General features: G+C 39.7%; 1 protein-coding gene across 5 annotated transcripts in view; it reads left to right on the forward strand.

The window, feature by feature from the left end:
- Positions 1-26970, forward strand: part of vav2 (vav 2 guanine nucleotide exchange factor) — a 256669-nt gene that overhangs the window by 219483 nt on the left and 10216 nt on the right. For 2 of the 5 annotated variants that reach the window (XM_034709776.1, XM_034709779.1), the window contains exons 9-23: positions 5103-5202; positions 11677-11772; positions 16472-16540; positions 16739-16825; positions 18329-18417; positions 18509-18641; positions 19041-19055; positions 19352-19461; positions 19689-19790; positions 21452-21540; positions 22466-22479; positions 22627-22645; positions 23327-23478; positions 26583-26654; positions 26855-26916. In XM_034709776.1, the coding sequence (XP_034565667.1) occupies positions 5103-5202; positions 11677-11772; positions 16472-16540; positions 16739-16825; positions 18329-18417; positions 18509-18641; positions 19041-19055; positions 19352-19461; positions 19689-19790; positions 21452-21540; positions 22466-22479; positions 22627-22645; positions 23327-23478; positions 26583-26654; positions 26855-26916 (1209 nt within the window). The remainder of the gene's footprint in view (positions 1-5102; positions 5203-11676; positions 11773-16471; positions 16541-16738; positions 16826-18328; positions 18418-18508; positions 18642-19040; positions 19056-19351; positions 19462-19688; positions 19791-21451; positions 21541-22465; positions 22480-22626; positions 22646-23326; positions 23479-26582; positions 26655-26854; positions 26917-26970) is intronic. The other 3 variants (XM_034709777.1, XM_034709780.1, XM_034709778.1) reach the window with 2 other exon arrangements.

The raw sequence follows: 26970 nt of genomic DNA on the forward strand, positions 1-26970 counted from the left end.
TTTTATTCCAATGGGGGGGACATTTAGAAAGTGAGCCTTTGGGCAGTGGGAATCTTGCATGCATGTTTCAAGCATATTATATAAATCCGGACCTCTTAATGTGGAGCTTTGAGTGTATTTTAGAGATTTTCAGTTTTTAGCCTGTATTAGATTTGACATTCGGAGGAGACAGGAGTTATGGGAGAAGAGACATGGAGTTGAATCAAGGGCTGCTCCACCAATCCACTTGAGTTCATTCAGTTCCTTGTCGTAGCTCATTTTAATTTATTGAGGAGATTTATTAATGAATGCACACTAATGCCTCTGAGGGACACATAAATAATCAGAACACTCAAACATGTGATGACGTAGTAAGCTGCTTGCTTAGCTAGCATCTCCACAGAACCAGCAGCCGTCTTGATAGGTTATGGAAATGTCTCAGCACCATTCCTTTGTACAGTCATATTAAATCTGCCAAGTATTGGTTAAGCTGCTGTTTTCTGCATCTCCCACTACCCCACCTTCTAAGCCCATCAAAGTTTTTCCTTTCCACCAGTGCCCATACACAGAACACGCACAGGGCAGGTCACCATCATGTATGGGGCGGGGGGGGGGGGGGGGGGGCTCATGTTTGGGGAAGTGGTTTCAAGAGGCTTCCTACTCTTCAGGCTTGAATCTGCAATAAGAGAAATATTCCACTAAAGTAATTAACATCCAGTGATGGCACACATAGACTTTATCTGGGCTTCATACCCTGATGTATTACCATCACCTGAGTATATTTAGCGACCCATTTTATCTTTATATATATTTATTAATGTCGGAGATGATCAGAGATCAATTAAATAGTGTGTGCTGTCTGCTTGCTCTGCTCAGCTCCTGCTCCAGTTTAGTAAGACACACACAGACACAGACACACAGACACACAGACACAGACACAGACACTCACACACACACACACACACACACACACACACACACACACACACACACACACACACACACACACACACACACACACACACACACACACACACACACACACACACACACACACACACTCTCTCTCTCTCTTTCTGCTGACATGCTCTTGTATGACATCGTTCCTCTACATGGACAGAGAGATTTTTGGAATTCTTGTTGAACATCAACTTTAGCGTTTTTTGATAAGTGCTGCTGTCTGCACCTGATGTGATATTCAGGAACGTTACCATATTGTTTTTTTATTATTGTTTTGATGTCACATATTTAACATCAAGCTTCCTCCTCACATGCTTCAACAGATTACTGGTGACTTATTAGTGACACAGAATATCAACACATTTGTTTATCTCAGGCAATTAAATATCAGTCATTTGAATTCATAAACATTGTTCTAGATAAATATTGTTGAGTGAAAATTAACTTTGCTATGTACTGATTTTGTAAGGGCATAGTACATTTTGTGTCCCTGGTGAGCCAGCAGAGGGAGGGGGCCTCATAACAAGTTTTGCTTAGGGCCTCACTTTTGCTAGAAGCAGTGCTGCATGTCACTGTGACTTGCTAAATGTTGCTAAGTGGATTGATGTTGAGTCTGTGTAAATAATGTAACAAAGAGTAAACTCCAGACTTGTTCGTTCTCCCAAGTGTCTTGGTGTGAATTAGTGTTATCACAAAGATTGTGATTTGGCTCATCAGGGTCAAATGAGCTGAAAATGCATCTTTCGAGGAGAGGCATCTTGTGTATGTGCCATAGCTAATAGAACATTAGTTTACAAATGCATCTTGCTCCCAAGCTACCAGGCAAACAGCACGATATATGAAGCACAAGCAAATACCGTAAATACCCCACCACCCACTCCCCCCAAACATAAATGCAAGATAAAGAATAGCCTCCTTTCAAGTTCAGCTACATGAACAAACAAAACCTCTTTTAAACATTTTTTTTCACTCACATGGGGCTTTCAGAGAAATTTCATGTAAGTCCATTGAATACTTTTCTTGATTAAGGACACAAACTGATGAATGTAAAATAACAAACTTCATAAAATCCACTTATCAGAGATTGCACAAGGAGTTCCTAGAGCACTGGAGCGAGGTACATGTTGTACCTCAGGAGTGGCTGCTTCACCTTCATTTGGTTCATCTTTGACAAGTTGGTCTCTTGTTCTTTTTCTTTTACTTCTACAACCATCATGTTTCCCAGATTAAAAAGAGAATATTGAAATTTACATCAATGTCATAGAGGAGCTTCTTCAAAGCACATCTTCATGTCACTTTGGGTCTTGATAACTGCATGATGGGTGCCACAGCTCATGTCACGCCGCACAGTCCACCTGCTGTATTAAAAGTGATCAAGGATCCATTTATCTCAGTCATTTTGTTGTCCTGGATGGGCGAGAGCTGAGGGGAACTGTCTCCTCAAATGTGGATCAAGTCTTAATCAGACGCTTGTTTGCCCAGGGCTGGTTTAACCAGGGTGAGGGCTTTACCGCAGGGAGGCTGCAGTCAAACCTCTCCTAGGATCCAGTAAGCTCTCGCAATCATCTGGAGAGCTCAGAGGAAGAGACAGTGATCTAATGATAAATGTATTTGACAGAAATGCTACTTTCAAGTGGAAGATTTCGGTTTAGTTGTCAGAGTTGAACCTCCAGCAAAATCTGACTCCAAAGCACAGATTTACAGCTAGCAGTTATTAATTTCAGAGAATTTGTATTAATGAGTTTCAGAGAAATGGACTTCAGCTCTAATCCATGTAATATCTACTGCCAACAGTCTTATTTCTTCATATTTAAATGTTCAAGTCTGTTAGTGTTAGCTATCATAGAGCACCGTCCATTACAGAGCAAAAGTCTTCCTCAAGGACTCAGCTGTTGTTCTTGAGAGAAAGTTTATTGTGTTGTTGTTTGTGTCACTCTTGCAAACTCTCACATTTAATGTGCAAGATGACACCATTTCCATACAAAATGTTCTTTTACATGGTTGATTTTTGGAGAAAGATCCAAACATATGGGGGGGCGGAGTCACTTTTCCAATTCAAAGCTCAATTTTGAAATACATTTTAAATATAACCACTCAAGTTTAACCTTCTGTTTTTTTAACTACGCTGCTGGTTAGAGTATTCTTTAATTATTAACATTTTTGATAAAAGACTCAAGAAAGCCCCCTTTGGGTGCCTGACCAGTTTATTTTCACCCACCAACACTCTCTATCCAAATTCATAGACAATGATATATGACAAAAAGTACAGGAAATCATCAAATTTTAATAGAAATTAGGATTTGGAACCAGTTGATTGATGTTGATGACAAAACCTATCATGTGCTTAATGATTGATAATATTTGAAAAGGGCAAAATTGTATCATTGAATTATTTGCTAAATTTGAGCTTTACTTCTTTCAGAGGAAGACTTTAGGAGCTGTGCAGTCTTGCCATAGGGCCTTGTTCACTATGATCTGCAGTGTCATTGTCACTTGCCACAACTTGTTGATGATGCATTTAGTAATTGAAGGCTTAAATCCATTTGCAACTTAGATATATGATGATTTTCACTGAAACATATCCCCAAAAAAGTGATTCCATTCATTCATTTTTTTATTATTTAAACTTAATGTTGCCAAGTAGAATTCTACTTTTACATTCACTCTCTTTACCATGAAGTCCTGGCCGAGACAACAGCATAAAAATGACCATAAAAGACCAAACAACGGACCCTAACAAGCAGAAACTACATTTATCAATGAATCAGCGGTGTTACATGCTCAAATGTGTGCTTTCACAAGCCAAATCAAATAAATCTAAGATGCCATACTTCTAATCTTGCATGCTAATAAAGTAATTTTCCACGTCTGTTTTGTGCACTCTGTTGCAGAAAAAGCAGGAGTCACATTATGTAGTACTTGCCGTACTTGCGTGTATGCTCCTCCATACCAACTTCCCTGCTTGCTGTTTAGGCAGTGCTGCTCTTGTCTCCGTCACAGATCTATAAGAGGCTTGATTAGACTTCAGGGTGCCAGCTCCCTGCACTGCCTTGCCAACACTACGGGGATGGGGTGGGTGGGTGGGTGATAGGGATTTTAGCACTATACCAGCCGTGCCAATGCCCTACTTTGACTCAGTGAGTGAACGGGAGGAATGTGTGCCACGTACAGTGGCATCCTCCAGGCAAGATGACTTTGAACTTCCTCCCAGCTGAATCTACAGATCTGTGTCAGGGTCCCATTGTAATATCTAATGAACGCAGCTCTCATATCCTCACTGCTCGGAATTAAGAGATTGTTCCGACTCACATGCTGATAAGGGGAGCTCTGCTCAGCTGCTGATACGAAGCAGCGTCTTTCATTAGAGCTCTGTGAATACAGTGAGTTGGCAAGAAGATGCAGACTCTTCTATTACTGCCTTGGGATCAGAATTCAGTCATCTCTTATTCATAGTACTCACGTACAATTCTAATCATCATTCATTTATTCATTTATCTGGCCCATATAGTGCCTAATGACTCTCAGGCTGACCTCTCAAATTGTGTTATTAATCTTATAATTAATGTACAGTATGTCGCCTAAAGGCTCCAAGACGCTAACCAGCTGAAAGCTAATTGTGGGCTCAAACAGCAATTTTCCTTGTCTCTACGTTTTTCAGAGATATCAAATAATTCCAACATTTTGATAATGAATAATAGCCTCATTAGTTCTTTTTAAACCTCATTTCCAGATTTCTAACTGCACTCTGGGTTTTTCACAGGTTTTATGAGCCCACGTGTCTTTGAATGTTCTCACGGAAGAAGCAGAAAATGTCTGAGTCAAAATCTCAGCTGTAGATTTCTCTTAACAGACATTAAGATTTTATAGTTATGAGCCGGAACATTTGTAAGATGTGTTCAGCTGCAAAGTGCCTTGCTGGAGTCGATGCAGTTAGCTTTAAAATGGAATGTAATCAGGAAGCTAGAGGGTTCTAAAATTCCTGTCTTTATTATACTTTTGATTTATATACCGCACCGGCTCTTTACTGAGATTGCTTTTTTCAACTTCTTCACTTCTAAGCAGAAAATGTGGTTTGTGTGAAAGAGCCATCAAAAGATGATTGGAGGGTGAAGAACTCTGACATAATGTTACAGATTAACAGTTGTTGTATTGTCTGTTTTCAGGTTGTTGATCTATGGCCTGTACTGCAGCCACATGGAGAACGCCCAGAAGACACTGGATGAGCTAATAGCAACACGAGAGGACGTCAAGATTAAAGTAGAGGTAATGTCCTTTAACACTCGACCCAAACCTATGGACTAACTGATCGTTTTCGCTTACATGACGCATCAAAGTTGCACTCGAGCATGTTGCACACGGCCGACACTGCGCAACTTCTTTCACATGTTTTCTCCTTCACTTCATAATCATGCATTCACAGAAAATGGGGGTATATTGTTTATGTTTTATGGTACATTAACCTTGTAGAGTGCTCTTTTGATTCAAAGAGTCTTATATTTAAGTTATAGTGTGACCAGTGGAGTCGGGCAGAGAGCTTGGGGGTCTGTGCCTCACAACTTTCTCTGCAGGCTGAGAGCTCAATTATTATTATTATTATTATTATTTTTATGAGAGTCCTTATAATTGACCAATTTTGTGCATTTATTCTTTTACAAAACCATTCTTACCCTAACCCTAGGGTTAGGGTTCGGATTAGGGTTAGGGTTAGGGTTAGGGTTGTGATTAGGGTTAGGATTTGGGTTCGGATTAGGGTTAGGGTTGTGATTAGGGTTTGGGTTAGGGTTCTGATTAGGGTTAGGGTTAGGGTTCGGATTAGGGTTGTGATTAGGGTTGTGGTAAGGGTTAGGGTTTGGGTTAGGGTTAGGGTTCGGATTAGGGTTAGGGTTAGGGTTCGGATTAGAGTTAGGTTTAGGGTTATGGTTAGGGTTGTGATTAGGGTTAGGGTTGTGATTAGAGTTAAGGTTATGATTAGGGTTAGGATTAGGGTTAGGATTAGGGTTAAGGTTAGGATTAGGGTTAAGGTTAGGATTAGGTTAAGGTTAGGGTTAGGGTTAAGGTTAGGGTTAGGGTTAGGATTATGGTTAGGATTAGGGTTAGAATTAGGGTTAAGGTTAGGATTAGGGTTAAATTTAGGTTTAGGGTTAAGATTAGGGTTAGGGTTAGGGTTGTGATTAGGGTTTTGGTCAGGGTTTGGGTTAGGGTTCGGATTAGGGTTAGGGTTAGGGTTGTGATTAGGGTTAGGGTAAGGATTAGGGTTGTGATTAGGGTTGTGGTAAGGGTTTGGGTTAGGGTTAGGGTTCGGATTAGGGTTAGGGTTAGGGTTGGGATTAGAGTTAGGGTTAGGGTTAGGGTTATGATTAGGGTTAGGGTTGGGATTAGGGTTAAGGTTATAATTATGGTTAGGGTTATGATTAGGGTTATGACTAGGGTTAGGATTAGGGTTACGGTTAGGATTAGGGTTAGGATTAGGGTTAGGGTTAGGACTAGGGTTAGGATTAGGGTTAGGGTTAGGATTAGGGTTAGGGTAATTGATCATGGTTAGAGTTAGAACCAGAACTAAATTTAAGCAAACAGAACCAGAACCAAACTCAAGCAAACCCAACCAGAATCGAACCAGAACCAAACCAAACCGTACCAGAACCAACCACAACCAGAACAGAACTGAAAGAGAACTGAACCAGAACCATACCAGAACTGAACCAGAACCGAACCTGAACCGAACCAGAACCGAACCAGAACCGAACCAGAACCGAACCGAACCAGAACCAAACCAGAACCAAACCAGAAATGAACCGGAACCGAAACAGAAACAGAATCGAACCAGAACCAAACCACATCGTACCAGAACCGAACCAGAACAGAAGCGAACCAGAACCGAACTCAAGCAAACAGAACCAGAACCAAACTCAAGCAAACAGAACCAGAACCAGAACCAAACTCAAGCAAACCAGAACAGAACTGAAAGAGAACCGAACCAGAACCGTACCAGAACTGAACCAGAACCAAACCAGAACCAAACCAGAACCGAACCGGAACCGAACCAGAACCGAACCGAACCAGAACCGAACCAGAACCGAACCGGAACCGAACCGGAACCGAAACAGAATCGAACCAGAACCAAACCACATCGTACCAGAACCGAACCAGAACAGAAGCGAACCAGAACCGAACTCAAGCAAACAGAACCAGAACCAAACTCAAGCAAACAGAACCAGAACCAGAACCAAACTCAAGCAAACAGAACCAGAACCAAACTTTTTATGAGAAGACTTATAATTGACCAATTTTGTGCATTTATTCTGTTACAAAACCATTCTTACCCTAACCCTAGGGTTATGATTAGGGTTTAGGGTTAGGGTTAGGGTTAGGATTAGGGTTGTGATTAGGGTTAGGGTTGTGGTTAGGGTTAGGGTTAGGTTTCGGATTAGGGTTAAGGTTTGGTTTAGGGTTAGGGTTATGATTGGGATTAGTGTTGTGATTAGGGTTAGGGTTATGATTAGGATTAGGGTTGTGATTAGGGTTAGGGTTATGATTAGGATTAGGGTTGTGATAGGGTTAGGGTTAGGATTGGGGTTAGGATAAGGGTTAGGGTTGTGATTAAGGTTAGGGTCAGGATTAGGGTTTAGGGGTGACCCCAAATAGTCGAATATTCGACGATTCGTTCTAACGAGCCTTAGTCGACTGCCAATCTCATAGTCGAATATTTGCATATGAAACGTGGATCATTCAATTCAAACCATGGGGGGGCTCAATGTCTAATCTTACATTATTTTCCTGTTTCCTTTAAAAATAGTGTCCATAAACACGATGGTTTTCCTCACGTACAATTTGAAAAGACTCAAGCGGACAAAGACGCGATGAAAGACTGTTTTAAAACGTACTGTTAAGAGATTTAAAAACTGGTTCAGGTTTGATTTCGGAACATTATACAAATGTTTAGCCTTAAGTTGGACAAAATACCCTCCGCAGCGGCGCATTCCGATGTATGAACTCCTGATTCCTTTCTCTATAGTGGCGCGTTGTTCCATGTTTAACGGATGGTGGCCTTATTTGAGTTTTCTCTCCATCACCTCGTTGTTTCTGCAACATAGATTTAAAAAATCTAAGTTTAATGCTTAGAATATTCTGTTGTCCATTTTACTTTAAGCTATGAGTCTCTTAATTGCAAATGGTTATGCGTAATATTGTCATGCGGTCACCATCATGCAGACTTTGGCTTAATAAGGAAAAACAACAAACATTCGACTATTCGTCGACTATGGGCAAAATCTGATGGATTCGACTAAGCAAATCCTTAGTCGGGCTCACCCCTATTAGGGTAAGGGTTAGGGTTATGATCAGGGTTAGAGTTAGAACCAGACCTAAACTTTTGCTAACAGAACCAGAACCAAACTCAAGCAAACCCAACCAGAACCGAACCAGAACCGCACCAGAACCGAACCAGAACCGAACCGACCCTTACCAGAACCGAACCGACCCTTACCAGAACCGAACTCAAGCAAACAGAACCAGAACCAAACTTGAGCAAACCCAACCAGAAACGAACCAGACCCGAAAGAGAACCGAACCAGAACCGTACCAGAACTGAACCAGAACCGTACCATTACTGAACCGAACCAGAACCGAACCAGAACCGAACCAGAACTGTACCAGAACCAAACCGATCCAATACCAAACTCAATCAAACAGAACCAGCACCTGAACCAAACTCATGCAAACAGAACCAAACTCAAGCAAACATTATTAATGTCCTCAGGTTGGCATTGAGAAAAATCAGATGCCTCAGCTTGGATTGGCTGATCCGATTTCTCCTCTCAGTGAGTATTTGCCCGGTCTTCAAGAAGACTCTCTGAAGGAACAGATGTAGCCAGGATACACAGCCTCCCCTCCATCACCTGAATCCTATATCCTCACATGTGATTGGCCGCATGGCCACCAGGCTGACCAATCAAAACAAAGTTCTGCTGTGAGCAGAGCTGGGTCTGAGCACTGTGAGAGCTAAGCAGCGAAAGGAAAAAGCTAGCAGCCGGCTCTCTCTAGATGCGAGCCGGCTCTTCTGATTCACTATAAAGCATCGGCTCTCAGAGCCGCAGCTTTTGATCATTATACATCACTATTGTGCTTAATCTGTGTTGCAATTATGAGGGGGCCATGGACAATTTTCTCACCTGTAAGGGGTCCCTGGCTCCAAAAAGTCCTCTGGAGCCAGGGACCTCTGCTCTAGCTTGTAGGAGTCCAAATCCCGATAGTGAAAACAAACGGAACAAAAAGAGCGACACAGCTGCACAGAAACTCCACGTTGTAGACATATATCGCCATGCAGGAAGACAGTTTACATTTTTTTAAATCTCTGAGAGATCTTCAAATACAGAGTGCGTCTTTACACCGGTGTGATTTTTTTCAGAGTTTACGGTAACTCAAATAAAAAAACGTGACATTTGCTTTGTTTTATATCGACCACTTAGCAGGATGAATATCATGATTAAGCAGGTATATTTTGAGTTTGAGTTGAGTTGAGAAACATTGTTTTTGTCATTCAGTTCTATTTATGTCATTAAAGCACTGATCCTCTGATCATTATTATTATTTAATTATTTCAGTAAGGCAGCTTCCTGATTCCTTTGCTGGTTCTTTTGTTTTTTTCTTAGCTCATTTTATATTTTTTGAGAAAAGAGAAAGCTGAGATGTTGCCCATCATTGTTACTTGGTTGCACTAATAAAGTGAAGTGCTGTATATCTGTGGTCGCACTATTCTATTATCAATTTGCCATAATTTTTAAGTATGTAAGAGATGATTTCATTGATAGCCATAGACTACATGTCTTTCAATGTAGACTTCCACTGAGAGGAACATATTAGACTATTTAGGAACTAAATTAGGAACTAAATTTAGACTGTCATACCAGCTTGATCATCAATGAAAATGTCATGGAAATGTCCTGGAAAATTATCTCTGGAAAAGAGTGGGAACCCTGTTCTCATTTTAAAACACGCCCGTCAGCTCCTGTCCAACCATCAGCGAGCACCTGTAGCAGGAGGAGGAGGAAGGAGCACATTAACGAAAACAGCACCGCACAAGGCAAGGAGGCAGAACAATATCAATAATCAATAACATTCATAATCACAGACATGATGTATGATTCACCGTCTTAAATACCACCTGTTCAAAAGAAAGTGGGCAGGTATGAATCAGCAAAGGTATTACTATGTAACACTTAATAGGAATATGAGAACATTTTGAAAGTTGTACATAAATGACAAAAGGGTACCATTGATTAAAAAATTATACTTGACAATTTTTTTTTAAAGAATTAAAAGAAATGTAAGTCAAACAGAATTCAAAACACCAGAATTAACTTGTTATGATGCATCAGAGCATATCACATATCTCATGTCACATATCAGACCATTATTCCAGATGCGGGCAAAAATTAAGCAACCACTAATGGATCAACAAAAAGTGGGTTGATACTTTCAGTCATCATATTTAGCGGACATATCAAAATCCTCTGGTTAAAGCTTTTCAGATGTGATCATCTGAATGGTTTTCATACATATTGTAAGGCAAACAAAAACACGTTAATGGATTTTTGTGTTAATTTTTCAGCATCTCTTTGTTTTAGTAGAGCCTTAAAGCAGAAGACATCTTTCAAACACAGCAAGAAAGGTGTCCCAAAAGCATTCATGCAAATCTACTGAGGAAATTCTACAAAAATCTAACATCCTTGGCAAACATCTGTACTGGTAAAAAGAAAAAGGGAAGACATTGGATATATTCATAAATGTAGTCCAAATTTGCCATCACCATAACCAAATTGAGATTAAATCAGAGAGGCAAAAAAATACGATTTCCAAATATGCCCTTATAATTCTTTAATTCAGAGATTTCCTTCAAAACAGAGATGATTCAGAATCTCCCCTTTTACATTATGTTGACTGCGATTTTAAGATGTGAGAGAAGAGGGAGATTTGTGGTGACAGTATTCATAAGGTTATGTTTCTATGACTTGTTTAATTTTCATCAGTTTGTGAAGAAACAGAGCTGCTTTATTTTCAAGATTCACATCTTAGTGATATAAATCCATGGTGACCCCTGTGTTGTTCACCACTGTGGTAGTCTCCTTTCTCTAACTCTGCAAAAGATTCTGAACTTATTATTAAAAAGACTAACAAACTACTTCAATGATAGTATTAATAACCAGAGACATTGACCTCTGAGTGTTTGACAAAAAAAAGGAAATGATGACAGCTAAGAGAGTTGAAAACAAGATATTCTATGTGAAATAAAAGGCACTGGGTTAAACAGAATCTCACTGTTTCTCTCCACAAGAAGAGGAATAAGTCGCTCCTATTACTCGACAGTTGTAGACAAGTGAATGGAGAATCATTGCACACACCACTGTGAAGGACGCTTGTAGCATGAGTCCTACAAAAGGCAGTTTCTTCTGGTGCAGAATCTATAGAAATGTTCATCAGTCAAAGGAATTTGCTTGTCAGCATTCAGAGAAACTGCGTCACAAACGGCAGGCGCTACCAGAGGCTTTGTGTCCCGAAAGAATAAACTGGTCTTGTTGTTGCTAATGGAATGCACCATGAATGTGTGGAAGCAGTAGCAGCATTGCATCAAAACACAATGAATTATTAAACAACGAATGAATGCTTGTTAGCAGGAAATGTGCAACACAGCATAATGCAATGTGTAATAAGTTCCCTGCTGCGTGTGTCATTGTTTTACAGGAATGTACGATGAAAGTGCAGGAAGGGAAGTTCAAGCTGCAGGATCTGCTGGTGGTTCCCATGCAGAGGGTGCTGAAGTATCACCTACTACTGAAGGTAGGAGGCATCACACAGCTGGAAAAAAACTACAATACAATCTATTTTAAATCTTAAAGATGAAGAAGATGAAACTGCCAAAACATCAAAGCAGAGCAGCTGATTTGGACCTTCAGTTGATTTCAGAACAGACTCTGTCCATCTTTGTCTTCATCACTGCTGTTTGAATCTCTATCGATCAGGTCCTAAAGAAAGAAAGTCTTTATCACTGTGATGACTGAAGCAGATGGAACGAAAATTGCTTTTCACACTTTACTCTCCATCTTTTATAAATCAAACAGTCTCCCCCCTGTAGGCTTCAAAGGTGGCTCTGAAAAGTGTGCAGCTTGCCTCTTCCTGGGGGAAGATGGAGTCAGCTTGAATTCACAGCGGCCACAATACAACTGAGCAGTGGCCCAGTTTCAGTGTGACCAAAAAGTTGCAAACTTATGGAACAGTTAGTGCAGCAAGAACCCAATCCTGACCTTTTCACCACAGTAGTGTGGTGTGCCAATACAGTCCATTTAGGGGTCAAGCAACAACTTCCATCCATTCCTTACAAACTCAGTCACTCCTGGTGTGAGTATGCTGACTCTCAACTAAAGCACAATGGCTGACAATAAGACATACTCTTAAGTGAAATGTGCATGAATGGTTTTCTGTTTGGAGTATGCAGGTTAAAATGTCTCATCTTACTGCATCAGAAACAGAGTAGACCGTTTAAGCATTCAGTCCTCTAACATTTTGATACACATTTTCTGTATCAACTACAGTAGAGCCTTCAACAATGTTTGCTGCCAGTGCTTAAAACAGTGGTTAAAGGCATTGGCAGCTTTCCCAAAAGATTATGAAACTTAAAGATCTTCAAACCTTTGTAAAACTGAAGTCAGACTTCCTCTAAAGCACAACAGGTTACTCACAAACACTTTAAATACCAGGCCTGACGTCAGTGATTTTGTCATCAAGATGATGATTCATATCCGTGGTAATTCTGTCTGATCCTTAACAACTATCCTGCATTGAGTCCGTCTATTCCTGTCTCTGAGCGTTGACTGGTGACAGCGTTCCTCTGGTTTTGCCCTTTTCTTGAATCCTTTTCTGTCCTTTTAGCCTCGCCCAGGGTTAAAAATGTGTTTGTTGTTTCTGTGACCAGTCCATCAACAATTTGGGAAGCATCTATTTGCCCTTTTGGAAACTGTCAAATACACTTTGTGACTTCAAAAAGTCACTGTGGTAGCACACACTCCTACGTGACATTTAATGTTGTACAGCTTGTGTGTCTACCTTTGTACTTGAGCTTTGGTTCAGGCTTTGTTAGTGAATAATGCTTCCTTTGGAGTTATTTTCCTTTCTGATTCAAATATGCATAATTATATTTGTGTCAACAATAGGTGAATTGATGAAAGGTAGGACACCAGTGTTACTAAGTGTAATAACTAAATGGATTATCTGGGGTTAGCATGGCAATTTATACAACAGGCGTATGCTAAGATCAGTGCTAAAAATTTGTATTGATCATTTGATTTAAAAGGGCTGTACTGATGCAGTGGTTAGTGCTGTTACCTCACAACCAAACCCCCAAACTGGGCAGGAGCCTTTCTGTGTGGATTTTGCATGTTCTCCCCATGCATGCATAGGTTCTCTCTGAATACTCCAGCTTCCTCACTCTTAATGCCCAGAGGTGTGAATGTGTGGGTGAATGGTTGTTTGTCTCTACATTACAGCCTTGTGACATGTTGCCGACCTGTCCATGGTGTCCTGCCTCTTGCCCTCGAACAAGACCAGGTGTGCTCCAGCCCCCTGTGACCCTGGATGTAAAAAGTGGCATGAATAATAGATAGATGGGTGTTTCAATTAGATTTTGTGATCATCCTTTTTTTTTTAACATATTGCTGTAATTTTAGAAGTTTTTAGCAAGCAGCAACCTCCGGTCTCAAAATATGAAGTGTTATAAACTGCAATTTATCGAGCAGCCGCTTGAGGCTGGCTGCAGAAACACCGGAAACCACATACACACCAATTCAAAAGAGACGATCTTTGCAGCATTAATAAACATGTTTACAGCCTGGTTCAAAAAATGGCTTGGCTCTAGAGTAGCTAATTTCTCTATCACACACTGTACAGGGGGTGCATTTTTTTTCTAACACGTATTAGGATTACGAGTTTTTGCCCAAATAAGGACTTGACTGACTTGACTCCTGAATGGGAACACAGCTGTTTGCTGGGAGGCTCAAACTCCGCCTCTTTACGTCACACTCTGCCTGGTTGAGTTCTGCATTACCAATATGGCTGCCGCCGATAATTGGCTTCAAAACAGTGCTATGGAACAGATGGGTGACGTCACAAATACAACGTCCATTATTTATACAGTCTAGGTTTTTAGCTACGCCTCCTGTATACGCTTATTGCTCTGCATGTCCACTACCACTGCATCAAGTTGAGCGCTGACATCACTTGTCTCTTAATCAGTAAGCTGATTGAAAGAATCTTCATTCAACGCCATCGTAATAATCACTTCAAGGTATTCATCAATTAAAATCCATATTCTGCCTCTGCACAGTGCACACTTATTTTTTTTAGCTTATTTTCCTTCGACTGCCTAATTATTGGAGAGCAAAATAAGCTTCTGCCAACTATAATCTGTAGCTGCAGACTTGCACTGATTCTGCTTGTCCTAATATGGAAATATATTAAAGCAGAATATCTAACCCCTCATATGACAGTCATCATTTTCCCTGCAGCTCTCTTCCTGGTGTTCATGTATAAAACAATCCTGCCGCTACAATATTCCCCATGATTAATTTTGCATCTCAATTATGGCTGGGCATATATATGAGTTCATGAAGTAGTGAGTAATGGAGGGGGTCGGCGGGTGTTTACGTCAGGTGATCGTGGTGCTCTACAGAGAGCGCTGCGACTTGTGTATTAGTTTGTATTGAACCCCTGCAGGAGTCTCAGCAAGGCTCTGAGGTCAAATCAGCCGTGCTCTAATCAGATTAAACGCACCCCATTTCACTGCTTCCCACAGCTTTGCATTCAGACACTGCTGTGTGCTGTGGCTTCAGGGCATGTCAGGCTGACGAGTCCTGTTTGTGTGTGTGTGTGTGTGTGTGTGTGTGTGTGTGTGTGTGTGTGTGTGTGTGTGTGTGTGTGTGTGTGTGTGTGTGTGTGTGTGTGTGTGTGTGTGTGTGTGTGTGTGTGTGTGTGTGTGTCCGGTCATGCCTAAGGGGACATCTTCAGCTTATTTTGTATAGATTTCATAAAAGCAGAGTCAAACAGTTTGGTTGTGGTTTGAACACTCGTATCTCTTCAACTTTTATATACCAGAGCTGCACTCGGAATAAAATCTGTTCAGCACAGTCATCTCATAAGTGATTCTCCTCAAACAGGGTTTGAATTTTTGATGACTTTCCAGTGTTTTTCGGAGCTCATGTACTGCAGGTTCTAGTCTGGAGAGTTTTCAACAGTATTGAAAAAAAATCTACTTAGTCAGCACATCACTTCAATAAAAATCATGCATATGTAGAATAAGGAGACCTATAGCCGCACTCTCAACTTGTTCCTGCTTATACTTCTGCTAGTGGGAAGCCAGTGAGGGATAATGTCCTTGTCATTGAACTAATGGCTGTCACTGTTTGTTAAGGATGCCTGCACAGTGGGGTAGTTCAGTTGACGTTGTATCAGCAGTGTCATGCTCTCTTGTGAATCTCTTTCCTCTCATTTATATATAGTGTTTTTGTCATAAACAGATCTAGGAAATTCTCATAGAAGTGATTACTGCTGAAAAAGCAAGTTTAAACTGTAGATGCAGTTCTGTTGTCTCCACCATGAGCCTCAGGATATGAGTCAAAGCAAAACACTGAGGTTTAACATTCATTAGCATGTCTGAATGAGGGATGGCGTTTTTAGGCTTTGGGTGCAAATAAAGAACAAATTACGTAGCATTCATGCACAGCTTTGCCAAGGAGTCCTGCATCGGCCAAATGTGTCCTGTAAATGGGAGCTGCACTTACTCTGTGGTGACAGTAAAAAATTCTTGATGATGTGTCTTGGGGACAGTTGGTTTCTCCGGTTTGCTTGTGTTTTTTATTTTGTGTATACGAAATTGTAGCACTATATAAGATGAAACAAGACGGCATTATTAAAAGGAATAAAATTGATTGTGCGTCATATAAGATTTTAATAGAAGAGCTTTTTCACTTCACAGACTTTCAAGACATCTGGATTAATTTTGTTTTTATCTATTCAAGTATAAAGAATTTGATGACACCATATATTCAATATATCTTGCTTACTGCTCTGTATCTTCTTTATAAATCATCCCTATATGTCGCAGGAGGACGCTATAACCAGACATCACAAAATGATGTTACACATTTGTTTTTGATCCCCTGTGTGGAGGACAAAGTGATGTGCATGGTGCAATGTTTTCCATTATTGTTACCATAAAGAATAGTTGGATCTGGAGGCTAGTAAGCACTCTAGTTATATCTGTAGCTGTTGATAGTGCTCTGTTAAAACCTCTAACATATCATTAACACATCTATGATTGCAGTAAATAGCAGCTTTACTGTACGTCTCTCACAGTAGGTGCCTTCTTTTTAATAGGATTCTTTTTATGCATCATATATTTTAGTTATGTGTAAGTCTAAGACATCTCATGCAGATTTGTCTTCATGTTTTAACACATAATTATAACGATAATCATTTTCCCTTGCAGGAGCTGGTAAGTCACTCAGCTGACCGACCAGAGAGACAACAACTGAAGGAGGCTCTGGAGGCTATGCAGGTCTGTGTGCTAGAAATTGTGTTTCTACGTTTCTGGTGAATAATGTTACATAACTTCTCAACAGTCTTAACAGCTATGACTGTATGAGTTCTGTCATACAGCTACTGATCCACAAAGGATTGTAAAACTAGCATGATATGACAGATGTCAGAAAGATTTTCATTGAAGGCTGAAAGAATGTTTGTGCTTCTCTCTCAGGACCTGGCAATGTACATCAACGAAGTCAAGAGGGACAATGAGACACTGAAGAAAATCAGCGAATTCCAAAGCTCTATAGAAAATCTTGTAAGTCATTTTCTTTTCATGTCCAATGGATCGATTCTTTTGAACATTGTTTGACTTACAGCATGTTTAAAGGCCTTGAACACTTATTTTATCAGCGTCTTACAAATGACGGTGGAATTGTACTTACCGTATGCTTTAATCTGTAAGAGTTGGCACTATTTCTACATGATATTTAAAAAACTTTGTGTCCTTACTTAAGAAGTTTCAAGGAGAAGAGGCTGGAAAGTATATTGTGAAATAAATGCAGTCTGGCATGTGTATTTCTTTCTCTTCTTCTGTGGTGGATGTCTAACACTGCTTCTTTAGATCTCTGAATCGTCTTGTTGACATTATAAAGACCATGATGTGCAGTAGTAAAGTTTTTTTGTGTGTGAGAAACGAAATCCATAGAAAATACATTTTGGATAAAAAGGATTCATCCCCATCTGTCCTGCACCCCTTAAATGTGTGTTTTCAGACTTGTTGGTGTAACCATATTTCAGCATGTTGAGAAATGATTGTAATCTGGTCCTGGATAATCAGACCGGATTTCACCTTTTTTTAACTCGCTGGGTAGAAGAAGCTTGCGTGACTCTTTCAAAGTGAGTCCAAAGCTTGCTCCAAAGTGAGAAAAATCTGCCAACATCTCTGCCAACGGATCAATCTTGTTTCCCATACCCACTAGGATTGAAATTGAAAACTGGCAAGTTGATATGTTGTAGTTTTGTCACTCTGAGGAAGTGTCTCCGATCTGGCTTCTGTTATCTTTTATAGACAAATCTGGTGAGCAATTTGTATGTGTCGTCATCTTGCATAGCGGCCATTACTGTGGTGGCAACTAAGTCGGCTGCCTGTGACAGCAGCATAGAGAGCTGTTGTTAATGTTCTCAACAAAACTTTTAAAAACACACCTGCTTAGACCGGCATTTTGTTAATTATGGTTTACCAGTGACACAATTTGAATTACACCCTTCTATTGACCCATGTTTCTCTCTTTTCGAAACTGTATGTTTTTTCAGTGTAAAGCACTTTGTGACATTCCTTTGTCTGTGAAAAGTTCTATACAACTATTATTATTCTTATTATTATAGATGGAAACACTTTAGACAGCTGCTGATGAAAGCACCTTAATCACATGACCGTAGCACCATTTAGAGTCATAGTAGACACTGGTTACAACATTAGCCTGATACATGTGGAGGAATAGAGTAACGTGCTATGTAATGTAACATTCTTCTACCATGCTATATGCATTAATTAATTAACAGCTACATTTAATCATCAGACTAATTGCATCTGCAAATATGTTTCTTTTAATAAATATTCATCACGCACATTTTTTTTTCTACTGCAAATTGACTGTAATGATCACAGGCAGCCTCTCGATTATCTTTCTAGCTAGTAAAAGAACATTACAATGGTAATGTTAAATTCAAGGTTAGCTCAATTATTTATGGTTCCTCGTTAAATGTTGAGATTATAGTCAACAGTGGGTTGACGTTCTGTGTGTTCTTGTGACCTAAGCAGCAGGTGAAACTGGAGGAGTACGGGAGACCAAAGATTGATGGAGAACTGAAAGTGTGCTCCATCGTCAACCGAACGAAACAGGATCGGTGAGTCCAGACTCGACAGAAAAACTTCCTATGTTTTAACGAGAGAAAAAGTAATCAAAACGCAATAATATTTTGTGTTATTTCTCTTCAGGTATATCTTCCTGTTTGATAAAGTGGTCATAGTCTGCAAGAGGAAAGGCTATAGCTACGAGCTCAAAGAGATTATTGAACTGCAGTCATATAAAATGTCAGACGACCCAATGAACAACAGGGACATGAAAAAGGTAAGAAGTGTTGTTTTTATTTTGAAAAGGCTTTGAGTAGGTTCAGTTCTTACACAGTGAGATCTTAGTAGAGGCAGCATAGCAAGTGCAGGTGATGAAACCTTCTGTGTAATCATTATAAATGTTACCCTTGAGCTGAAGGACCATGTTGATGGTAATTTCAGATATGGAACTTATAAGTAATGCATTGAGGTGTCAGATCTCCATTGTGCTCGTCCGTGCCTGAAAGATCATGTAAATGCGATGAAGGTCATTTAGGATCCATGAAATCGTCCTGCAGTGCATCGCGTCGACGGTCTAACATGGCTTTTTATTTTGTTTGAAACTGCATGTGTCTCTCCATGTTTGCATGTGTAACTGGGTCTTTCTCTGGTGTCTTTCTTTTTGCATGCTTACCAGTCAAGTGGAAAAATGGTAAGCTCAACTGACCCTTTTTATTTAGCTCATCTTCTCATGTTGGCCTGTTTTTGGCAGTGGTGTTGTTGGGTGTGATTGCTTGGCACCAACCGGCTCTGTGAATTGCCCTGCAGCTTTTAGCCACATGCATCTCTAAAGCATGTGGAGCATACTGAAGTTCTAATTAAATGGGATTATTATTGCAGTATGTTCTTGTTAATATTTATTCAGGTATCACAAGCTGCTGTCTGTCTCTGTCACTGCCATCCACATATATCTCCACCATCTGTTCCTCACTCACTTTGTGCTTTCAGTGGTCGTATGGTTTCTACCTGATACACCTGCAAGGGAAGCAGGGATTCCAGTTCTTTTGTAAAACTGAGGAGACAAAGAGGAAATGGATGGAGCAGTTTGACATGGCCATGTGAGTATTGGCCACATGATGTGGCTACATGCTTAAATTTGGCCATTATGTACAATTCTAATACCTTACAGAAAGTACAATAAAGAAACTGGAATTAAGAAAAATGAACATATCGACTCTATTCATTTAGTAGTCCGGTGAATTCAACATCCTATAAAAGCTACTGTTATCACACAGTGAACTGTCCCTTTAAATCACTGCCTGTCATTCTTTGTTATTTGCTTTAGGTCCAACATCAAGCCAGAGAGAGCCACGGCCAATCAGCATAACTTCCAAATGCATACATTTGATAAGAACACAAACTGTCGGGCCTGCAAGATGCTGCTGAGGTAACAACCTGGATAAATGCTGCTGCATCACAGCACATTCATATTCTATAATGAATAATAAATGCACCCCCCAGACTTTCCAGGGAAGATGCGGTATCCAGCAATATTCCATTTTAGAAACACTTTGCGTTATATATCAGGTGGTGCTTTTTAAAAGTAAAAGTCCAACATTGAAAATCTATTTTTAGAATAGAAAAATAAATGAAAACTGTATGATACAAAAAAGTGTAGTTCATTATGTAGTTTTTTATTAGTACGACTGAGCCAAAACTCTATTATTTTCTTATACTGCATCCTGTTGGTACACATTTTTTACAAAAGTACACTGAATCAAACTTGGATCTTTTATGGAGTTTAATTTTTAAATAATCTACTTATGTACTAAATGACAGTTTGACTGATTCTATTTAAAAAGTCAGTCATATTGTATTTCTACTTTACAGTTTAAAGTTAATAGTAACAAAACTGCCATGCAATACAACTTACGATATATCTATTTGAACTTTTCAGCAGCTGAAATACATTATATCTAAACTTAAATTATTCCCTGTGTAAGGGCACTTTGTCTCTTTCCAAAACTCATGTTGTGTAACATTTATGTAGCACTGTGTATTGTCATTTGATGTTAAATCTAATAACACAGTAGGTGATTTAAAAACATTTTATGTAAGATCAAATAAAGTTGAAGCGCTTAAACTAAAGACAAACTCAGCCACAGTTGGAGCAACAGACAACAAACAGACTTAAACCTCGGAGGGGATATGTTTTTTTGGCTAACATAGCCCCTCATTAGTGTAAAAACAGTCTTTGGAAACTGTCCCACTCAGTGCGACTGAGGCTGTCTGATGATATTTTTAAACTCTCTCACTCCATCAACTCTGTCCCTGAGTGCTCCTCCTCCTCCTCTGTGAGAGTGCTGCTCCACTGCGGCAGGGACAACCCGTGTCACTGAGCCACCACTTTCACCTCTATTACAGTCAGCCGGCTAAACTCCTCTCTGTGTATTGACCCACAAATTTCATGGCTTGGCTGACCTAAATTCACAGAGCCCGTGGAAGCAGAGACCAGCGTTAGCACTCTCCACTAGATGCTAATTACTGCTGCAGCCCCAGCAGATCCCATCGTGATTTATGGCACTCACTATCCAACATGGCAGTGCCTGATGCATGCAGTGTTACTGTATGTGTTACAAATACAGTAGTGGAGTGCACAGCCTTTCATGGAACGGGTTGATTTTGTGATTTTAAATGTTGGAACAGGGGAAATGAGGGATCTTTTATAACCACATTGGCAGGCTTATTGTAACCCTCCTTTCTGGTTATGTAAATACAATCATCGTTCAACAATCTTGTAATGCGTTATGCTTTCTTTTTGTGTAATTGTATCTCCTGTGTGACCATTTGGCTTTCTTCTTTACATGTTAGAAAAAAAAATTCAATCCAATCTAATCCAAACCAATCCAATCAGATCCAACAGGCAGCAGCTCCCCTTTGTGTGTTGTTCATGTAATGAAGTAAATTTGTGTCTGGGACACTTCCTGTTTGCATTACTGATTTGTGTGTGTGTGTGTGTGTGTGTGTGTGTGTGTGTGTGTGTGTGCGTGTGCGTGTGTGCGTGTGCGTGTGTGTGTACGTGCTTGTGTGTGTGTGTCCGTCCTCTAGGGGTATCTTCTACCAGGGCTACTACTGCTCTCGCTGTGGAACAGGAGCTCACAAAGAGTGTCTGGAAGTCATCACCATCTGTAAAATCAGTAGGTGTTTCCTCTGAACTTCTGTAGAAACCTTGTTTCAGATCGTCTCTTTAGAGGTTGGATATTAAGAAACAAAGTTTGGAGAGTAAACTGTGAAGTCAGGTTGTGTGACAAACATCACTGGTGGTGATCTTTTTTTTTCTGTCTTTAATGAATAAGGATTTCTGGGATTTAATTCTGTCCACAAGTAAAGACCTAAATACTGTTCTGCTTACAGGCTAATTTATCTGACTCAGAAAATGGGGAATGAAAATGGGGAGAAAGGTTATGAGGGGTTCCTGAGGGACGGAGGGAATATAATATTTCCTCAATTCACTGGGTTTTGCACCATTTAGGAAAACAACAACTCCAAGAACAGGGGGAATAACATTGCCTCGGCCTGTGACTCATCATGATCTCGTCTGTGTTAACTCAGTTTAACTCAAACTCCTTGAATTGAAAGTTTGGGTATTGTCTATTTGCTTCACAAAAGTTTTGAAACACAGATTTTCTCAGTGTTTACCAAGATCAATGCCTTTCTCTTGAATGTTTGAAAGACTTCAAACTCCTATAGCTGTCTGGATGAAATTATAACTATTAAACACTGTCACTTGCTATGAATATAATCACTCTGGATTTGACAGAACTAATAACAGTGCGGCTGAATGGGAATCGGAAGATATAAATGGCGAGAGCTGAATGGTTTGGCTTATTCAGCTTAACTGCTTTATCCAGTGTTTGAAGCCTTACAAAGAGACAACGACAAAGCACACTCAAACACAAACAAAATATTGTCTTGGTGTATGACACAATAATGAAAGCCATGCAAAGCCCTGATACATACCACAAGTGTTGTGCAGTCGAGCTCAGATGTAATCAGTGCGTGTTTGTGAATCAGTTTCTGTTGTGACCCCTCTCTGACACTTTCATATTTCTCCTCTTTCAGATCCTCTTGACTTGGTGAGTAGATCCTTGATCAGTCAATATTGTTAGAATCTAAATAATCATTATCAACCTGTCATTACTTTTTCACTCATATACATTTAATATGTAATATTATAATTGTTATGTTTGTATTTGTGTTAATTGTTTTTTTCTCATTAACAGGAACCTGGGCTGTCATCAGGTAAGAACAGATAATGATAGGAGACTCTTTCACATGAATCTCTTTCACTTGAAGCTGAGTGATGTGTCAGCTGTCATGTAATGCGTTTGTTCAGGACAGAGCTGTTATTGTTACAGCACAGCTCTCTACTGCCATCTAGTGGATAGATCTAGTACACATGAATGACATTATTAATGATGCAGAGTGGGTAGTGTTGCAAATATCCTGGAAATGTCACACACTGTGGGTTTGAAACATTATTTGGAATTCAAATACTTAAAGACATTTGACAAAATATGGATATCAAAGTTGGCCTGCAGAAAAAAATCAATACTCAATGTCAAATCTGGAAACACTGTTGAAAATGACTAAATTTTTTGCAAGACTTTCTCTGTTATTTTGCAAATTGGCATCAAATCAGACATCATCTGGAAATAAATACCATGCAAAGTTCAGATTTGATCACAGGATGTTGTTTTATTGATTGTGTCGTCAACCACTGCAGCACCCAGCAGACAGTATTATCATACAGATTCAGCTTGTCTTTTTTTAAGCCTGTAAAAATGTATTACATTTTAACAAATCCAAAATGAAGTACGCTGCGCTCTGTCCAGAAACTGTTAGATTGAATCTTGAATATGTTCCCTTTTTTGTCCCTTGTTGCCAACCTTACTTTTATTCCCTTTGTCTTTAATACAACAGTGCAAACAAACGGTTGTGTTCCAGGTCCCAAGATGGTGGCAGTGAGGAACTACCACGGCACACCAGCAGCTGCCGGGAAGACGCCGCTCTGTTTTCAGACAGGAGATTTTATTGAGCTGCTGAAGGGAGACCCTGACACAGCATGGTGGGAGGTACAGTATGACCTCTGTCTGAAACCATGGCCAAGTTTGACAAGAAAAGATTGATTGTTGATATAAAAACATTTTAAAATGACTCCACACTCCAGCACACTGAGGAGCCTGTTCCAGTCTAGAGGGCTGAATTTCACTTCATAAAAACTTTTAAGTAGCTCACTTCCAAAATGTAGGACTTAGTGTATGTTTCACTCAGTGGGATGTGTATGGAAAAAGTTACAACTTCTACATTCAAGCCTGGCTTCACTCTTAGAAACTAATCTTAACTACAGCCACTACACTAATGTACGATATATCCTGTGGATTGTGGTGAAGTTTAAGTAGAAAATGTGAAAACTGCAGCAGAAAATTGTACTTCAGTATAGTACTTGAGTGCACTTTATTATGTTCCACCAACACTGTTATGTAAGGACTGCGTCAGACAGGCCATGGTCAGTAGATGAAGTGTTAGACTGGAAGCAGCTTCTAACTTAGATTTTGTCAAGTGCTTCAAATGTGAAGTTAAAAAATGAACATTGGGCAGCTGAGGCTCAGTGGGTAGAGTCGGTCGTCATCAATCAGAAGGTTGGCGGTTCGGTCCGAGCTCCGGCAGTCACATGCCGAAGTGTCCTTGAGCAAGACACTGAACCCCAAATTGCTCCGGCTGTTGTTCAGCCGCGTGTGAATGTTTTTGAATGATATTATCTAATACTGATGGTCCCTTACTATAGCAGCCTCTACCATCAGTGAGTGACTGGATGTGAATGGCTGAATGTGACAAGTCAAGCACTTTGAGTGGTCAGAAAGACTAGAAAAGCGCTATATAAGTACAAGTCCATTTACCATTTTACCATTTAACAGAGATTCTGTCACATTTTGCCAGCATCAAATAAATAGACATTGACAGGAAAGTATGCATGGCTAATATAGCTGATCTGCATTAAAAACAATATCTAAGATATCATAAAAGACATTTGAAAAAGGCTCTGACTAAGGCAAGGACTTGTTTTTTTAACTCTAATATGTTCACTTTTCAAAGGTCCCCACTACCACCCACAGCTCCAGCTAATTCATTAGTTTAGTAGTTGTCTTGATTTGATGCAGTGACTTTCTTTAGGTTTCTAAATAGCAAGCAAAGATCAGGAATTGGCGGCGAGAACAATAAGTGGTCTGCCGCATAACCTCCTCTAAATCTAGGACATGATTTTGGACACTTTGAACAGAACCAAACAAACTTATCAAATAATTTTCAAACTGTGAAGCTGACTGTAGCCTGTCTTACTTAGTGTACAAACAGGAAAGTTGTATGAGTCTTCTTAAATCAGCCTCACAAAGAAAGTGCATACCCAAATGGGCTAAATGTAGAAAATAACGAAAACAAACTACCTTTAACTGTATGGTAAATAGAAGGTCATCATCTGGCTCTGTAAGTCAGCAGCAAAACAACTTGAAGTTATACAGCAAAGTAATATTAGGTTAACTACACACAAACTGATGTTACATACAATAATAGTATCTTAAATCAGCTATGATCTGGTGCAGTGATCATGCGTGAAAGTCAGTCAGTAGGGAGCTAAAACTTCATCCAACAATTATAGTCGTAGCTGCAGGTGTCAAAAGTGACTATATGAGATATAACCCTACTCTAATTGTTATGCTTATGGAAGTAAAATGTTGCAGGAATGTTCTAAATCTGGTATAATTTCTTGCCTTAGGTTCGTTGATGCCTTTCTGAATAAACATGACAGATGATGAATATTTGTAAAGATAATACTGGGAGAATTTTGCAGTCATTCTGGCAGAACTGGTGATGATGTAATTAAATAGAGCATTTTAGAACTTATCCTCCAAGAATTTTCTTCTTAAAGTTATTTATTTATTTATTCATTCATGTATTTATTTATTTTTGCTGCGAGGGGCACCTGCTGCACCTCTAATACTCAGGGATTTTTGAGGTTTTTGAAGCTGAAATAAGCAGACACCGCTGAAAGAATACTTCTCTTGAACTTTGAGGAAAGTTGAAAACTCCCATGCATCTCTTATTTCAGCATCAATGATGTTATACCTGCAAACCCAGAGGGTTCTTTGCGGTGGATGAGGATGCTGGATGACAGCAGCTGTTACATTACTGGCTCTGGGCATTGTTGATACTCCTGCTGACTCACTGACTTTTGGACACTTTCAACTCCTTGCATCAGGCTGGCTTTTCCCAAAGTGACCCAGGGCAACCTTCCAAGGCCATTAATCTAAACTCTCCCTTTACTGTATCCCTCTGCGGCCTGACAGCTCAATCTCTCCATGCGATGTCAATGTGTGTGTTGAGCTTAAAAATCAATCGCTTCAGGTAGCAGACAGTCAGGGCGTTTTAACTTCTGTGTGAACCCTGATAGGTGAGCTTGACAGATCTTTTTCTTCTCCGTGTTGGTGCAACACTTTACATCAATGTGCAATTTTATATTTCATGCGTTTGTAGCCCAAGAAACTCCTCTTTGTAGGAGAGGTAGTTTTACTTTTTAAATTACAGCCCTCACAAATCAACTTTATGAGCTTCCAACATGTTCCACATGCAACTGCGTGTTGTAAAATGTTGAAAAATTTGAATTTACCTTGGTTTCACACAAACTCTAAACCTCACAAACTACGCTCTCTTGCTGAAGTACATACTTCATAAATTTCACATGCAATCACGTATGTTTGCACATTTAACGCCCTTCTTTTTTCTCTTTCTTTGTGTTGATAAATGAGGTAGTTATGAGATAATGACACACTCTGTTTCTGCCTGTCTGTTCACCTTGGTGCTTTGGCACACATCCTGTCTGCTTTACTATTATAATTCATAGTGTAGTATAGGCTTTATATTTTACTCTATACAAGCTACTTCTTATCTAATGAACTGAATTTAATTTTCTCTAGTGCATTCCGCTCCCATTTAATCTGAGGGTAATTTATAACAGCACTGTTACTACACAGACAGGATGTATATTAAAATTCAATTTATCCTGCTTTCATTATTTTTGAAACTAATCCATCAGTTTGTCTGCTGTACAGTATTTGAATTGCCTTTTGAAGGGAGTGTCTGAAGTGCAGTGTGAAGTAACTTGTGAACTGTCTTTGTTTTGCAGGGAAAACTGATACAAACACAAAAGAGTGGCTTCTTCCCAAGCACATGTGTGAAACCGTATTTGGACCCTAAGGTATGGAACCCATATCCATGTTTAGAAGTAATTCATTAGAGTATATACAGTCTTTGAGAACTTTCCAAAGCACTTCTTTTTCTCCTCAGCATACGCTTAATTACCTGTGTGGCTTATGCATATAGAAGGTTTACTTCTGCTCCATGTTTTCGTTCTGTTTGTGAGTAATGTTTTGTGTTTGTGTCTGTTTTTTACAACAGCCTTTCCAGTCATTATCCAGCCGGCAGTCCTCAAGGGAATCAGACTACTATGGATATCCTTGGTAAGACTCTGAAGTCCTAGAGGTTGTAGATTTAAAATGACTGCATCCTAAACT

This window comes from Notolabrus celidotus, chromosome 19, assembly GCF_009762535.1.
Source record: "Notolabrus celidotus isolate fNotCel1 chromosome 19, fNotCel1.pri, whole genome shotgun sequence".
NCBI classification, from domain to species: Eukaryota; Metazoa; Chordata; class Actinopteri; order Labriformes; family Labridae; genus Notolabrus; species Notolabrus celidotus.